Here is an 18,677-nt window from a genome sequence, read left to right on the forward strand (position 1 = left end):
CCCCCCCCCCCCCCCATGTATATAGACTGACTGGTACAGTGCAGGACACAGCCTAACCTGGCACCTCCCTATGGGGACAGCAGTTGGGGGGGGGGAGCACTTTGGCGGCTATCCTCCTTGCGTGTGGACCATAAGGATGGAAAAGCAAGCCCGCTGGCTGTGGCAAAAAGAGGAAGACGACAACGGTGAGTACTTTACTTTCCTTTTGCCGTGGGAATTTAGCTGCAAAATCCCCAATTCCAGCCAGAGGGTTCCTGGGCATTTGAGATCTCACCTGGGGTCTGGATTCAAATGGCCCTTAAGCTTCTGCTAAAAACACCAGCTGCAGCCCCTCTTACATCAGAGAAGCTGTATGGTGGACAGGTGGTGCAGAGGAACGAGTGTGCCTAAACCACTTCAGATGAGAAAGAGGTAGGTAGGCCATTGCTCCCCCTTCCCCGTGTATATACTGACTGGTGCAGTGCAGAACTTGGGGTCGGGATACAAATAGCGCAGACGCCACTGCTAAAACCACCAGCCACAGCTCCCTCTTACAGCAGAGACACTGTGGTTATCGCAGCAGTAGGTTGCCAGCCTCTCCCTACATGCCCAGTTGTGGTACATTTAGTAGGGATGAATATAGCGTACAGAGGGGACCTGGTAGATACAAAGTTACTTACAGGCCAGGTATACCACTGAACAGGTTAATAATTGGGCAGTGGTTGGTGGATTCAGAAGCTCCCCTGGTCAGCAGGTGCACTAGGTTACCGGCCCTATTAGCCCAGCTGCTAGGAATCTGAAGTTGCTTCACAATGTTTAAAAGCTGACCTAACATTCAAGGATGGGCAGAGACCAAGCTTCTGTGTGGCACAGTAGGGGTTCCCTTGTCACAGATCCTCCTTTTGGGGGTTGCCTGCTATAGTTAACTTTCATAAGCTCCAACCTCCCACTCCACCTTTACACTGTGTTTATATTATAGTGTAGGAGGTTAGAAGAAACTTTTTTTTTTTTTTTATTGGTTTGGGCTATAATCCATTCAGTGGCAGATCTAAAGGTGATTCACCATAGATCGCTCCCTACATCCTTTTAATTGAGGATTTTCTGTGCAAACCTATGCAAGAGCTACATAATTGATTGTTTGAAGCCTGCAAATAGCTATTTACCTCCCAGGCTAAACTGGTAACCACTTCTTCTAGAGAGGTCTTAAATTGGTCTCTAGGGCTGGGCTCATTGAGACTTTAGTTGCTAATCAGCACCACCTGGATATGTGCTGGCTAGCGTTTGCTCAGTCTATGGAGGTAAGGTAGGACAACAACTACTAATAGTAGGGTGTCCAACCATTTTAGGATCTGTTCCTTCTCTGGTGGTGAAGGTTTAGTATCTACAGCCCAGGCTATGCCTATGAAATAAATTGCCAGTTGGTTATTTCATAAAGGGATAGACCATGACTCCTCATTGGCTGCACACCAGTAGACCTCAGTAGTGAAGGTTTGTGCTTGCTGGGATGTTTTTGTGGCACAGCAGAAATACACATTGAGATTTGTGACATCTCTGCTTAATAAGGACTATATTGCTGTACATCAGAAATGCACTGCACTGAAGCTTGTTTGCTGTCCTTTATATACTAAAGGTACTGCTTTGTTTGGCTACAGATCAGAAAAATACAACAGTGAAGGTGGTCTGTACTTTCTGGTTTTGTGTTGCACAGCAGAAATGCACATCATTGTGTCTGGTGACATCTCTGCTCATAATGGTTATATTGCTGCACATCAGACATACACAAGATTGAGGTCTGTCTGTGGGGCTTTGTGTCCTGTTTTACTGCCTTGTTGGTTACTTATCAGAAAGGCAGCAGTGAAGTCTGATGGTCCTGATTTGCGTGGCGCTGTGCTGATTCAGACAGTGCTATTAACAGCAATGGCTGCCGAGTTTAAACATGCGATTTGACATGTTGAGTCGCATGACAAATCATTTCAATATGGATGTGCTATCTCTATTCATAGTGTTTTATTGTTGCACATCAGATTTGTACAGCATTAAGGTCTGTGAGGTTTTTGTGTCCTGTATTACTGCCTTATCAGAAAGGCAGCAGTGAAAATTGATGGTTCGAATTTGTTGGGCTACATAGTAGAAATACAAATTGAACCCCTGCCAGGTGTAGTACATATACTGCCTTTGGTAATCCGTGTAGCACCACAAGGTGGTGTTGTGCTGATTTTAGCCAATGCGATTTGACATGTTGAGTCGCAAGGCCAAATCGCTTCAATATGCATGTGCTATCTCTATTCAGAATTGTTATATTGTTGCACATCAGACATATACAAGATTGAAGGTTGTCTGTCCTTTTATGTCTTGCATATACTGCCTTATTGGCTGCATATCAGAAAGGACACAGCAGTGAAGATTGCTTGTCTTTTTCTGATTTTGTTTTTGCTGCTCAGCTGAGAGACACATTGAGGATGGTGGCCTCTCTGCTCAGTATTGGTATATTACTACACATCAGACATACACAAAGATTGAATGTTTGTGTCCTGTATGTCCTATATTTACTGCCTTATCGTTTGTATATCAGGCTAAGCAGTGTTTCTCATGGATCTACCTTTCTGCATCTTAGGGATACACAGCAGGGGTTTGTTGGCTGCAATCCTCCAGGGAGTCACAGCATTGGGGACCCCTTACTTGTTCGACCTGAAAATTGCTATTTGTTTTTTTTTTTTCCCTGCGACCTGTGTAATCTTGAGGTCTGTGGATCCAGGAATCAGGGACTGCTGGTGTCGCACAGACACAAATGGTACCCATTGGAAGCCATAGTATATGACTTCTCATGCGTCTTGCAGTCCCAAGTCGCAGGTTGGGTCGCACGGGTGTGGGAACCCTAAACTTATCTGTCCCTTCTGATTGAGGTTTTGCTACACAGCAGGAATACTCATCATGGCGTTATTGTTTTATTTTGCAGCGGACCAGAAAGATTGCAGCTGTAAAGGCTATCTGTCTTTTTCCTCAGTGTCTGCTTTTATGTTGTTGCACAGCAGAAATACTCAAGATTGAAGCTTGTTGGTGCTTTCTGTTTCAGAAAAACACAATGCTGCAGGTTGCTCGTGTCCTTTCTCAGTGTTGGTTCTATCTGAACTACACTACAGAAGTGCATGACAGAAAGGATTGTCTTGTGTTCCATATTTTTCCCTGTGGCATAGCAGAAATGCACAACACGGGAGTTGGTGTTCATATTAATCTTATAACTGTATTTGGTGGTTTGTCAGAAATACACAACATAGAAGTTTGGGTCTTTCTGTCTTTATAGCCTTGTTTTGCTGTACATAGGTAAAGCACAACAGTAAAGGGGGTTCCTGTCCTTTCCGTATTTATATATCAGTTATGACCTAGCTAGCTGCACTAAAGAAATACGCAGCATTTAGGGTTTGCTTGAGTCTTAATGTTTTTACGTCTTGGCAGCACATCAGAAAACCAGACTATGAGGACTGTTTGTCTACGTTGAGGTTCAGATTTGGGTCTCTTCCCATATTTGATATATTGGTTTAGCTAGTCACACTCAGGCACACAACATTGTTGTCTATGCTTGTGTCCTTTCTGTCTAAATCTATTGTGCCGTGCCCACAATCTATGATCATTTTATTTGTGATATTAATAATGCATGTATCACCTTTTGTATTTCAGCCTTCTTTTCCATGGAGGGGCCAGGAGTTCGGGCTGCAGCTGCCACATGTCAGAAAACCTTGACCACTTGCATTCAGGGATGCCAGAACCATTTCCTAGGGTTGAAGCCCTGTAGGGTTATGGGACACTGGAGGAAGGGGATAATGAATCGCCCTGTTTAGTAAGAACTTGGAGAGTTCTGTTCAGAGGAGTATTAGGGCCTGAGGATGAAGTATAAAGATGTATACCCGATCGAATAGGTTTCGGCTCGGTGCATGGCCTTCATTTTGCCCTTTTAGCAAAACTAGACATAGCAATATGGGTAGTCTACTCCTGCTAGGGACTTTAATCTCCTGAAGAAGGCTCTCAGGCGTAAGTAAGGACATAGATTGGGCATGCCTTAAACCCAGGGTTCAAGCTTCTGTTAATCTATTTTCCCTTAAGTAGGCTTCCCTTTAGTCTTTTGCTGACATAAAGATAAAAGGGAAGCAGTTTTATTTCCCTCAACAGGATAGTGTTAAGACAGGCCCTCTTATTGATTAATGTAGTGTCCTTGTCTTACACAGGTCTCTTATTTATCTTTTTAGTGGTTCTAAGTAGCACCTACAGGCATAATAGGCCATGGTTGTTAGATGTGTGAGATAGGCAACATTGCTAACCTACAAGTTTAACATGTTTTCTGATTCCATTTTTAAGAGCCCATTTCACCTAGATACTGCATCTGAAGCGGAAAAGGCAGGAACATCTGTGGAGCAGACCTGCAGATCAGCCGCATGATCCAGCTAAGATGCCTTCATCAAGCATATGAGCGTATGGAATGGAGGTAAAGCTCACTGCAGAGCCAAGGTTCGCCAAGAGGGTTTTGCAGTGGCCCCACCCTAAGGTAGGCCTGAGGTACTTGTTTATCCTCTCAGGTGTGCCGTCCTGGAAGATGACTTGAGAAAAGTACCAGTTACTTACCGGTAACTGTCTTTCTGGGAAATCTTCCAGGACGGCAGGCCTACTTCCCGCCCGTTGGAGGAGGGAAAATTCTAGAACACTAGAAGGTGAGTACCTATGAGGAATGATTTCCCTTGTGAACCTGGTTCAGGAGTTACTTCTCTACAAACTGAGGATCAAGGGGAAGGGTGGGGACTTAAAACAGCTGTCGATTGATTGTGTTTCCTGTAGGGAGGAGCCTCTCATCTCTCAGGTGTGCCGTCCTGGAAGATTTCCCAGAAAGACAGTTACCGGTAAGTAACTGGTACTTTTTTACTAGTAATGGCGGCGATCAGCGATTTTTTTTTTTTTTTTTTTTTTTTTTTGCAACATTATGGCAGACACATCGGACATTTTTGACACATTTTTGGGACCATTGTTATTTATACAGCAATCACTGCTATATAAATGCAGTGATTCCTGTGTAAATGACACTGGCAGTGAAGGGGTTAACCAGTGGGTGGCAGTGTAGGGGTTAAGTGTTCCTAGGGGTGTGTTACTAACTGTGGGGGGCTGGGCTTTCATTTAGTGAGCAGAGATCAGCGTCACTAGTTGCTAGGCAGAACCGGGAAATGCTGTTTACAATGGCATTTCTCCGTTCAGCCGCCCCGTGAGACAATCGCGGGTATGCCCGCGGCGGTGCACTCGCGATGGCAGAGCGGCAAATTTAAAGGGACGTACAGGTATGCCCGTTTGCCTGCCCGTGCCTTTCTGCCGCCGTACAACGGCGTGCGCCGGTCAGGAACCGGTTAAGTCTTCGTAGCATAAATTCAACAAGGTGTTGGAAAACTTCCTCCAGAAATTTTGGTTAATATCGACATGATAGCATCACGCAGTTGCTGTAGATTTGTTGGCTGCACATCAATGATACAAATCTCCCATTCCACCACATCCCAAAGGTGCTCTATTGGATTGAGATCTGGTGACTCTGGAGGTAATTGGAGTACAGTGATCTCATTTTCATGTTCAAGAACCCAGTGGTGAGATGATCTGGGCTTTGTGACATGGTGCATTATCCTGCTGGAAGGAGTCATCAGAAGATGGGTACACTGTAGTCATAAAGTCAAAAACTGACACTCACTGGATAATTTCTCTTTTTTTCGGACCATTCTCTGTAAACCCTAGAGATGGTTGTGTGTGAAAATCCCAGTAGATCAGCAGTTTTTGAAATACTCAGAGCAGTCCATGTGGCACCAACAACCATGCCATGTTCAAAGTCACTTAAATCCTGTTTTGACAGACAGATCTGTATGTATTTAATTATGTAATAAACTTTTTTTATGCTTTATCTTGGACTCATTTGCTGCAATTCAAAACCCCTCTAGGGAAATTTCTATAGTCTATATGCTAGTCACTTAAAGTGGAGGGCCACCCTGAAAAAAAAAAAAAAAATACATAAAAAATGTGAAAAAAATCAGAAAAAAAAATGAAGAAAATTATTTTTTTTAACTTACCATAAATGCCTGTTGCTAGGCACATCGTCCTAATTTGCCTCTTCCTCCTCCGCGGAGATCTTCTGTCTTCTCTCTCTTCTCTCCTCCGTGCGGCGTCTTCTGGGTAATGGGTCGCACTGTGTTCTGGGAACTGTGTGTCCCAGAACACAGCACGCACCATTCACAAAGTGCTGCGCGACTCGTGCATGCGCAGTAGGAAATGGGCAGTGAAGCCGCAAGGCTCCACTGCCTGTTTCCCTTAGCCAAAATGGCGGCTCCGGGATCCGAGAGCCGAGGGACGGGTCAGCCTCGGGCGGCCGACATCGCGGGCGCCCTGGACAGGTAAGTGTGCTTATTAAAAGTCAGCAGCTACAGTGTTTGCAGCTGCTCACTTTTAAATTTTTATTTTTTTTTAAAACCGGCCCTCCTCTTTAAATCCTTTCTTCCCCATTCTGATGATCTTCAGCAGGACATCTTCACCACGTCGAGTAGCTACCATGTGATGGGAGCTTTGTGTTAATAGTTTGGAGATGGCCCCTTTTCTGTGCCAACATGGCCACACACCAGTGCACAAATAAGGTCCATAAAGACAAGGATGAGTGAGTTTGGGGTGGAGGAACTTGACTGGCCTGCACAGAGTCCTGACCTCAAACCGATAGAGCAACCTTGGGATGAATTAGAGCAGAGATTGTGAGCCAAGCCTTCTCGTCCATTATCCAGTAAAAAGAAAATCGAATTTCTTCATAAATTTATGCCAACATGTATTCTGCTACATATTTTTGGTAAAAAAATCCCAATAAGTGTATATTGCTCGGTTTGCGCAAAAATGATAGCGTCTACAAAATAGTGGATAGATTTACTTGTAATGGAGGTGATCAGCGATTTTAAGTGGGACTGTGACACTGCGGCGGACAAATCGGGCACCTAGCTGACACTTTTTTTTTTTTTTTTTTTTGGGAACCAGTGACATTGGTGATCAGTGCTAAAAATATACACTGACGCTGTATAAATGACACTGGCAGGGAGGAGGTTAACATCAGGGGCGATGAAAGGGTTATCTGTGTTCCCTCAGTGTGTTTCTAATTGTGTGGGGGGATGGGCTCACTGTATGGACACTCTGATCCGTGTTCCTGATTATTAGGGACACTAGATCAGAGTGTCCATGCCTGACAGCACGGCGGTCTGCTTGTTTACATCGTCAGACCACTGTTCTGTCTCTGCGGGGAGCAATCCGCGCCCCCTAGTGGCTATTGCCAAAATCGCGTACAGGTACGTTATTTTGTGCAATAGAGCCACCTTGCCGCAGTATATGTACAGCAGGCAGTTGGGAAGTGGTTACATGTCTCTGGCCATATTTTGCATAACAATATTTTGTATAACAATTGCAGACAAGCAATTTATGTAGTGAATGAACCATGAATTTAAACTATGTATTATGGGATTTTTTAACAGAAAAAAAAAGAAGGGAAGCCATTGCAGCAGCTACAACTCTGACTGAAGCTTTGGTAGACCATCTAAATGTAGGGTGAGTAAATGTTTTATTTTTTTATTATTATTATTATTATTGAGAGCTTCAAATCAAACAAATGTCAGAATGATGGCTATACATTTCATGATACTTCACGTGCAAAATACGCATGCATGTGTAGACACACCTCCTATATACAATAAACACCTTTGCTATAGGTAACCTCCACCCGTTAGCCAAGCAAACAAAAAGCGCTTGCACTAAATCATGTGCTTCCTAACTGGGAGCTGTGGAATTTTAGCAGCTGTATTAAAAGGCTTTAAATGTAAAAATAAAGCCACTACAAAACTTCAAAAGAACATCTACGAGGTAAATGAATGAATCAATTCACCCATAGAAAAAACAGCGCATATTACTCTATAAAAGAAAAGTTGTTCTGGTGCGATCTCTTATTCTACGGAGAACATATATGTATACTCAAATTATATATAAATAAATCATACAAAATTGTTATATAAATAAATCATACAAAATTGTTATTGTCCGTAATAGCTATCAATATGTCCAGTTTATGCTATATACTCAAGGTAATAGATAATTTGGTTTCAGTTCTTTTCTTACTGGGACTACCTTGAGTATATAGCATAAACTGGACATATTGATAGCTATTACGGACAATAACAATTTTGTATGATTTATTTATATAACAATTTTGTATGATTTATTTATATATAATTTGAGTATACATATATGTTCTCCGTAGAATAAGAGATCGCACCAGAACAACTTTTCTTTTATAGAGTAATATGCGCTGTTTTGTCTATGGGTGAATTGATTCATTCATTTACCTCGTAGATGTTCTTTTGAAGTTTTGTAGTGGCTTTATTTTTACACCTCCTATATACACTATTGTGTAAAAGTTTTAAGTAGGCGTGAATATGCTTTCAGAAATAGAAGTGATTGTAGTTTATTTAACAAAATGGAAAGTAAAGGAACAGAAGAGAAGTCTAAATCCAAATCAATATTTGCTGTGACCACGCTTTGCCTTCAAAACAGCATCAATTCTTCTAGGTACACTTGCACATAGTTTTTGAAGCAACTCGGCTGGTAGGTTGTTCCAAACATCTTGGAGAACTAATCGCAGATCTTCTGTGGGGTCATTGTCAGACAGGCGCTTAATGTGGATTAGTGGCCCTGGTGCTTTGAGCAGCTTGCAGCGGCACTGTCATTCTGCCTCAGAGCCCCCATCATTATACAGAGGACTAGGCACTCTACCAACAACCCCCAGTCACCTCTCTTTCCGCTCTCAGTGCATCCATCCCCTAAACCTAATATCTCAAACTGCATCAATCATAGTGCATCCCTCTCTTGCTCGCCTCCAAACTCTCACTCCACTGTGTCCATCACCTATTGACTGACAGGCACGCCTGTGCCCACCGATGTAGTCTCGCCCATGCCCACCAATGCAGCCTGCCCAACTGCGTCCATCATGCAGGGGAACAGAGGAGAGGATGAGTCTGGATGATGAGAGTGCCGAGGAACATCGCAGCTTTCATCTCAATTCCCGTGTGTTCCCGCCGTTCAGCGCCACATATAGCCTCGCCCCCTGGCCGGGGAACTTTGATGCACATCACTCATGATTGGAGGGGTGATCTATCTATCAAAGTCCTGGGACCAGGGGACGGGGCTGTGTGTGACAGCGAGTGTGGGGAACATACTGCTATTGAAATGAAGACAAAAGCAGGAATTTTGGGGCAAATTTCAGCCTTGGCTGTCTTTTTTTATTTTTTTATTTTTTTTCAGCGACCCCTGGCGTCTCGCTCATTAGTGAGTACCTTCGTTCAGGGGGTACGACATGTAGTCCCTCCGGTGTGTCCACTGTTACCCCCATGGGATTTGAACCTGGTGTTATTGACGCTTCAAAAACCGCCATTTGAAAATATTCGGAACTGGCGGCTTTGTCTTGCAAGTTGCCCTATCTGGTTATCCACAAGGATAAGGTGGTGTTGCGTCTGCAACCGTCTTTTCTACCAAAGGTGGTCTCGGCTTTTCATATCAATGAGGACATTGTATTACCATCTGTGTCCTAAGCTGAAGCACCCTAAGGAGGTGGCCCTTCACGCTCTGGACCTGGGCTCTGAAGGTGTATTTGTCTGCCACAGCTCCCTTTTCGGAAGTCGGACTCACTGTTTGTTTTCGGTGGCTGGTCCCAAGAAAGGCATGGCGGTCTCGTCGGCCACCATTTCCAGGAAATTAGACACATTGTAGTACAAGCCTATGCCTTGAAGGGGCAGGTGCCCCCCTTTCCGGTCACGGCCCACTCCACAAGGGCAATCAGAACGTCTTGGGCCTTCCGACACGAAGCGTCTGTCACTCAGGTGTGTAAGGCGGCAACCTGTTCGTCTGTCCATACGTTTACCAAGTTCTACAAGGTAGACGTCAGTGCATCGGCTGATACCTGTTTTGGTCGCAAAGTTTTGCAGGAGGCCGTATAGTTGCAATTGAATATGCAATCTATATATCCTTTTGCCTGATTTTCCGAAAAAACATAGTACCGTTTAGTTAATGCGCTGTTGCATTACATTCCGCAGTTTTTGATGCGGTTATGGATAGTCACTCCTATTGAGGGTACCCTGGTTTTTTGTGGTGTTTTTTTCCATGCACTGTTGTTGTTTGTGGGTAAAGTTTCACTAGTTCCCACTTGCCATGGTGGATGAAGTTTCTATGCTGTTTTTCCCACCCATCGTTTGGCGCTGCTTGGGGACGTCCCAATGGCTAAAAGAGTAGCTGTGTTGGTCGGTGAATATAACAGAAAATAGGATTTTTGTGCTCTTAAAATCCTTTTCTCTGTGATTCACAGACCGACACAGCACCCACCCCTTCTTTTTATCTTTACGTTATACTGCTTATTGACATACTGAGGTCTGCCTGGGTCTGCCTGGCAGACTGGAGGGTTGTTGCCCAAGGGACTGCCCCCTGGGCGGAACTAAGAGTTCTGAGTGTTGTGTTACAACTAATGCCTAGTATCTCCTAGTAATAGGGCAAACAACCCAATGGCTAAGAGAGGAGCTGTCGGTCGGTGAATCACAAAGAAAAGGATTTTACGGTGAGTACAAAAATCCTATTTTTTAGATTCCCTTTGGCAGTCACCATTGGTCTATCACCTGGTCCCATGAGGTACTGTCATGTGTCCCTGGGGGGGTCTCGGTGCACCCAGACAGCATGCGGCTGTATACTACCTCCGCTCCCATGACAGACTAGTTTTCTGGCCTTGGCTCAATACTCACCAATTTATGTGTGTGAATACATATGGAATTATATTCATTACAATGTTTTTCCTTCATGTGGTTTCTGTCATTGAGATGTATTATGCATTTGTTTTATGACTAATAAATATGTACCCCCATTAAGTTTACCACCACAATGTCTACAGCCTAATCTAAAGCTCCAAAATTCCCACTTTTGTTTTTTTGTCTTTGTACTAAGGATGGAGGCACACCGCATATGTGCTTCATCTAAAGTCCCAAATCCCCCCCCTCCAAGCTATTGAAATGAAAGCCGCTCTTCCCCACGCTCTGATGATCTGGCTGCCTTCTCTCCTCTCTTCCCCCTCCGTCAGTGCTGGGAGGACTGCCACACAACCCACCCGCTGGCAGTGCTCACCCCCACCATAGCCCGCAAAATGCGAGCAGGCAAGTGGAATTTTTGAGGGATATATATGTGTGAGATATATATACATACAATCTATCCATCTATCTATCTATCTCACAAGTGAGTACACCCTCACATTTTTGTAAATATTTTGGAAATGTCCAAACTCAGCCAAAAGTGTCAATATTTTGTGTGGCCACCATTATTTTCCAGCACTGCTTTAACTCTCTTGGACGTGGAGTTCACCAGAGCTTCACAGGTTGCCACTGGAGTCCCCCTCCACTCCTCCATGATGACATCACAGAGCTTGTGGATGTTAGAGACCTTGTGCTCCTCCACCTTCCGTTTTGAGGATGGCCCACAGATGCTCAATAGGGTTTAGGTTTGGACACATGCTTGGCAAGTCCATCACATTTTACCCTCAGCTTCTTTAGCAAGGCCGTGGTCGTCTTGGAGGTTTGTTTGGGGTCATTATGTTGGAATACTGCCCTGTGGCCCAGTCTCCAAAGGGAGGGGATCACGCTCTGCTTCAGTAGGTCACAGTACATGTTGGCATTCATGGTTCCCTCAATGAACTGTAGCTCCCCAGTGCCGGCAGCACTCATGCACTCATGCAGCCCCAGACCATGACACTCCCACCACCATGCTTGACTGTAGGCACGACACGCTTGTCTTTGTATTCCTCACCAGGTTTCCGCCACACACGCTTGATGCTATCTGAACCAAATACGTTTATCTTGGTCTCATCAGACCACAGGACATGGTTTCAGTAATCCATGTCCTCAGTCTGCTTGGCTTCAGCTTTCTTGTGCATCATCTTTAGAAGAGGCTTCCTTCTGGAATGACAGCCATGCTGACCAATTTGATGCAGTGTGCGGCGTATGGTCTGAGCCCTGACAGGCTGAGCCCCCTCACCCCGTTCTGAGTGCAACCTGTCATGTTAAACTTTATGTAGAGCAACAATTTTTTTATTTTTTATTTTTTTTGAAATCCTCAGAGTTCTTTGCCATGAGGTGCCATGTTGAACTTCCAGTGACTAGTATGAGAGAGTGAGAGCGATAACACCAAATTTAACACACCTGCTCCCCATTCACACCCAAGACCTTGTAACACTAACTAATCACACAACAGGAAAAATGGCTAATTGGGCCCAAATTGGACATTTTTACTTGGCGTGTACTCACTTTCGTTGCCAGCGGTTTAGACATTAATGGCTGCGTGTTGAGTTATTTTGAGGGGACAGCAAATTTACAGTTATACAAGCTGTACACTCACTACTTTACATTGTAGCAAAGTCATTTCTTCAGTGTTGTCACATGAAAAGATATAATAAAATATTTACAAAAATGTGAAGGGTGTTCTATTCAGCATTATGACACTGGAATTATATTTCCCACAATGAGGCTACAGTTGATTTATTGAATACCTGTCATAACAAAATATGGGGCCTGTCACCGTTGAGCGCCTTTTTAATTTTCTATGCTTCAGTGTATGAAGTACATACTGGCCTATCTAGCAGGAGAGTCCATCACTTATTGATGGACAGTGGCATCATCTCTTTTGTGTCCTTGCTCTGAGTTCTTTAGCTGTCCATGTGAAACCTCAGATCCTGCCATTAAGTCTGTAATCACAGCTCAGGAGTAAACTAGCAATCTCAAATCCTAGAGTATCAGAATCGCACTTGTCGCCTGTTGGCTGGAGCAGGTAAATATGAAATATTTGGATGAGTTCATGAACCATATCTGATTATTTAAAACTACATTCACCAACCTAAGGCTGATCTCCAGCTTTCAGTGATGTTTAAATAGTTTGTTTGGCCCACGTGGGTCTAAATGATCTATTTACCGTACTTCACTACCGTAAGTTGCTCACAGAGCTGTATGTAGCCTTGGGTATATAATAATTCTGAGTAAAATAGCAAGAGTTTTATTTGGACAAAGTTTCAAATCATGTAAACAGTGCAAAAAGACACATAATTGTTGCAGACACAGACATATATCTATCTATACAATTTTTGTGTATATATCCTCATCAGCCCTACTACAGCCAGGTGATGAGAAGCTTGCTGTGACTTCGACACAAATGCGTTTCAAGGGTCGTTGCCTGCTTCCTCGGGAAGAGAACTACAGTGTCAGGTCACCTAGAGCCCAGGTGACAGGTGCACACCGTAGGGTTGGGGATGCACCGCAAGGCTGTGGACCCTACGGCTGACGGCTGCAGACGGGGGACAGATCCCACTGGGGTAAGAGCGTAAGATTCCCCGGGGCGCGGAGTCTAAGAGCCAGCTGGTGTTCACCAGAGCTTCGAGTGGTGAAGATGGTCTTGGCTGCAACTGGCTCCAGGTCGCGACCCCCAGGGTCCCCCAGCTCACACCCACAGTAGGTAACAGGAGGATAGGGATGGTGAGGGACAAAGCCAAGGTCGGGGCCACAAGCAGAACAGAATAGTCGGGTACACGCCAATAGGTCAGGGTCACAGGCAAGCAGGGATGGTCAGAACACGCCAAGGTCGGTAACGGAAATCAGAAGCAGAGCACACGACAGGAAACAGGAAGCTAATACACAAAGGTTGATCAGCAGGATAGGCTAGCAGTGCAAAGGTTAATATAGTGTAGTCTGATGGGGGCTAGGGTGGAGCCATTCCAGAGGAAGGAAATAAAAGCAGTCAGGTGAAGCTCGGCTGGTCTCTAGAAATGAACACATGCAGACAGGTAAGGAGAACAACTCTAATGCATAACCATGACATACAGCCAAGCTCTAAAATGGAAAATATACAGTCATCAACTTCAATACTGTGACTATGTGCTCTACATACCACCAGAATATCTAAAATAAAGAAGATGTATGGTAATATTCTTAGGTGATGTGTTGGGTATATTGATGTATAGGCAGAAAGACATCTCGTGGTAGTGCAAGATTACACAAACTGTCCAAAGGGTGGCGTGGGGCTCTTTAAATTCCCAACCTCACCCCCTTGGGAATTTTAAAGGGCCCCACACCACTCTTTGGACAGTTTGTCACACATCACCTAAGCATACTACCATATAACTACTTTATTTTAGATATTCACCTACTTAAACACCAATATTGACAAAGTTGGCCTATGATGCCTTATGGATTAAAGCCCATGTGGGCCCATTCCATCTATCAAGGGAGTGGTAACAGCTCGTCGTAGGATGACTAATATGATTTAACCCGTTTTATGTATCTGCTTGTATATTCTGAGGTATGTAGAGCACTCAATTGTTGTGTATACCCTATATATAATAGTCATAGTATTGCAGTTGATTACTGTATATTTTCCATTTTAGAGCTTGTCTGTAGTTCTCTTCCTGACAAAGCGGGCAAGAACCCGTGAAATGCATCTGTGTCGCAGTCGCAACAAGCTACTCATGACCAGGCTGTAGTAGGGCTGATGAGGAAATCTATATAGAGTACTATAACAATTTTTGTATTTATGTCTGTGCGTGCAATAATTATGTGTCTTTTTGCAGTGTTTACATGATTTGAAACTTTTGTACAAATAAAACTCCTGTGTCATGTGACATGGGCACTGATGGGTGGCACTGATGAGGCATGGATAGTGTCAGTAGTATTTTATTTTAATTTTTTTTTGCAGTTTTATGTTGTACAATTTTTATTTTCTTTATTTTTTTGGGGGGGTGTGTGGGTTTTTTTTTTTTTTTTTTTTTTTTTTTTTTTTTTTTTGTGGGACTGCGACAATGCAGTAGACAGATCAGACACTTTTGGCCCTTTTTTGGGACCAGTGACTTAATCACAGTGATCAGAGCTAAAAATAACCACTGATTACTGTATAAATGACACTGGCAGGGAAGGGGTTAACACTAGGGGGCAATCAACGGGTTAAGTGTTCCCTAGGGAGCTATTTCTATTTCTCTCTGTGGAGCAATTGCGGCCGCCGGCTACGCACATTGGCTCTGGCAATGTGCGCCCGCTAAAGCCTTTAAAGGGACCGCCATATCAGTACAGCAATTCGCGCAGCTGTGCCAACCTGCCACAGTATATTTGTGGTGGCTGGTTGGCAAGAGGTTAAACTAATACTAAGCACCTTTTTGATTTTATGACCGTGTTCAGTCTTTTGGGGTAGGAGTCTATCCACATGGCCTTGGGAATCTTTGGCCACTCTTCCTCGCAGGAGCGCTCAAAATCTGACTATGGGGGCATCTCCGGTGCACAGCCCTCTTCAGGTCACCCCGCAGATTTTCAAAAAAGGGGCCATTTGGGGGTATTTGTACTGTTCTGGCATTTTAGGGTTTCAAGAAATTGGAGAGGCAGTCACTAAATCAGGTTTGATTAATTTAATATATAGATAGAGAGAGTTGTAGACTCTCTAACTTTCATACAGCATAGACTAAATAATGAGCACTGATTTATTTTTATTTTATATTTTTAACAAATACATGTAGCAGACTACATTTTGGCATAAATTTATCAAGAAATATTTGTTTGCAAAATTTTATAACAGAACCTAAGAAACCTAAAAAACTTTTTGGTATTTTTTTTTTTTTTTTTTTTTGCTTATATAGCAAAAAATAAACCCAACAGTTCGCAAATGGCAGTGTGAACTGCCTGCGATGGAGATGTGATGCGCACTGGAATCTTGCTGGTTCCCGCATCGCAATGGTGTGAGCCGGGGCTTAATTTGTATAATTTTCGAAACTTTCACCAACTTGAATCAACATTGTTACTGTTGGAAAGAATAGCATGATTGCCAATAAACTGACAATACTGTCTGTATGCATTATACTTAGCTACGCAGCAGGTGGCGCTGTAGCATTATAGTGTTCTAGTATTCTATGATGGAGCGAAAAAAAAAAAAAAAAACCCTTTAAGGCACACCTAATTAAAGTGAAAGTATTACAGTAATATTGGTATTATTAAATACATTGAGTAATAAGAAACATACGAAAAAGAAATGTATTGTACTTCTATGACATGATCATCATCTACTAGCATAACTAGCATAACGGATATGATCCTCTTGAACCCAACGCATTTCAGAGTACAGGTATCTCCTTCTTCAGGGATGTATATTGAAGAGGAAAATATATCTATAATATAATTTAATATAAAAATAAGTATATACCAACATGAAAATATACATGCATATTTGTAAATGACAGTTGTACAGAGAATTTTAAGATGCTTGCATATATTATGGTCATATGGTGGATTGACATTCCATCATATTACAATTAAAAACAAAGAATCCATCAAAAGGACTGCGTTTGCTGATTTTCTGCTTCAATATCTCAACCGTCAAAGGAAGTCTTAAAACTGCATAATGTGTCTATCCCAAAGGGCTCCCAAACCTCCCTAGGCCCCACAGAAGGGGAATGGCCAGGGGAACTCGCTGAGGTCAATGCGAAAAGATCCGGTGATAAAGACGTATATAATTCTAGGGCCGCGTACACACGCGCGGACTGTTCGCCCAACTTTGTCCGTCCAACAGTTTCGGCAAACAGTCCGCTCAAACTTAGCATGGACGGACATGGCCACACACGACGGACGAACAGTTTGCTGAAACCGTGCGCGATGACGTGAACGGCACGTACGACGGGACGAAAAATACGACGTCCTATACACTGCATTATAGCTTTCGGCGTGAAAATCCTTTCTGAACAAGCCTACACACGGGCGGACTGTTCGCTCAAACAAGGTTTCAGCGGACAGTTTTTCGGAATTTCCGAAAAACCTTGTCCGTCCAACTGTCCGCTGAAACTGTCCGCTGAAAGCCCACACACGAGCGGACTGTCCGCCCAAACACTGTTCAGCGGACAAAGTTGGGCGAACAGTCCGCCCGTGTGTACGCGGCCTAGGATATAAGGAATGTGGCCTGAATACTTGACTGAAAATTGTAGAAAATACTTGTATATCAATGCAAACAAATATATCTTTCACTAATTTTTATTATAAGCATTTTTATATGTACCTGAGATGTTGCGGGAGAAAGACAGACTGTGTTGTAGGAGAGCTTATCTCAACTAAAAGGACATGGCAGCTTAAGGGATAGTTAGTTGGATGTAAGGCTGTTTTTCAAGATGATTTATTATGGTAAAAAATTGTAAGTTAGGCAGTCAAAGTGATTTTTCATATACGGTAAAGTTTCACTAAACCGTATATTTGAAAAAATATATATGTATGTTGTGAGTGTTCTAACTCACACACTATTGAAAAGAGTCAAGTTAGTTAAGTATATACTACAGTTTATATTGTTAATAGGACAACGGGTAATAACCTCTCAAAAAAAGTTTTAGTCTGTTTATAACAAAGTGAAGGTTCCAATGCATACTACCCCAAAAATAATTTTAGTAAAATAGATGTAAATGGCCATAGTTACCTTTTTTTAAACAGTCAGAGTAGACACAGCACGTCCTGCCATCCAGCAAACAAATGTGGCGGATACAGCAGGTGCTCAGGATTGTGTATTTCAATACTCCTCCCCCCCCTCCAGTCAGCTGGCGCCGATAATTTTGACAGCTAATATCTCTAGAGGGAGGAGGAGGAGGAAATTAGTCTCTGCACCGGCCCTCTGAGCCACAGTTGCTCCGCCTCGTCCCCAGTGCGTATGAGCAAAGTGGCGTCACGTCGGAACGACGTCACGCGTGTGCCACCCACCGACACAGATGGCTTCACCATTGGACTGTGCATGTCCGCCGGAGTAGCAAGATGGAGGCCAGACGAATATGTAGATACATCTGTAACCTCACAGAGCCCGCTATGGGTTCCATATCCCGGACTGCTTAGTGTGCCGGGCGGTCCATTGGCCTTTCTGTGGGGCAGGGAAGCGGGAGTAAGACTGCAAAGGGGAGATGCATTTGTAAATTAAATATCAAATGTTAAAGGCAAATGCAACATGTATCTACACATACATGCATATATACATTATTATAAATACATGATGTAAACAAACTTCTAAATGGCATGGATATTAAGGTAATTTGATATTAAAGAGATCTAAGCAGAAAGCAGATGCACATAAATCAAAACGGCATTAGAATTTTTTACAGCAGAGAAATATTATATTACAGGGTATTAAATTGAGCGAGTAAGGGGAAAACAAAACACACTTAAGCTATATCTGAAACTATGTTGTATCCCAGATATCACACAGTTGGAGACCTTTCCTCTAAATATATAGTCCAGGTTACCAATGTATCATTTTATTTTTCCATTCCTCCCAATGAGAACCCCTCAAGAAATGGTTTGAAACAGCCTTATCAGCCCTGGTGGCTGTGTGGCTTTCAAATTATGGATCCACCACAGCTCCATTTGGAGAAGGACTTTGTTCCAATCCCCTCCCCTGGAGCTGGGATGTATCCGCTTCAGAATCAAGAATTTACTATTTGGAAATTTACCGCCATGTACAGTATTATCTTGGCGTGTCGACCAAGAAGGAGATCTGGGTTGCATACCTGCATACTTGTATGCCTGTGTGCCCGCCTCCAGAATTTGAGTTTCCTATTTCCAATATAGAAGCAACTGCAATATATA

General features: G+C 43.3%; 1 protein-coding gene across 2 annotated transcripts in view; it reads left to right on the forward strand.

Annotated features, from left to right (window-relative positions):
* The window catches only part of BLOC1S1 (biogenesis of lysosomal organelles complex 1 subunit 1), a 48,137-nt gene that overhangs the window by 2,526 nt on the left and 26,934 nt on the right, over positions 1-18,677 (forward strand). For both annotated transcript variants that reach the window (XM_077483365.1, XM_077483366.1), the window contains exon 2: positions 7,497-7,569. In XM_077483365.1, coding sequence (XP_077339491.1) covers positions 7,497-7,569 — 73 coding nt within the window. The remainder of the gene's footprint in view (positions 1-7,496; positions 7,570-18,677) is intronic.

The sequence above is a fragment of the Lithobates pipiens genome, unplaced genomic scaffold (genome assembly GCF_037356315.1).
Source record: "Lithobates pipiens isolate NorthernLeopardFrog02 unplaced genomic scaffold, aLitPip1_a1.2 Scaffold_16, whole genome shotgun sequence".
NCBI classification, from domain to species: Eukaryota; Metazoa; Chordata; class Amphibia; order Anura; family Ranidae; genus Lithobates; species Lithobates pipiens.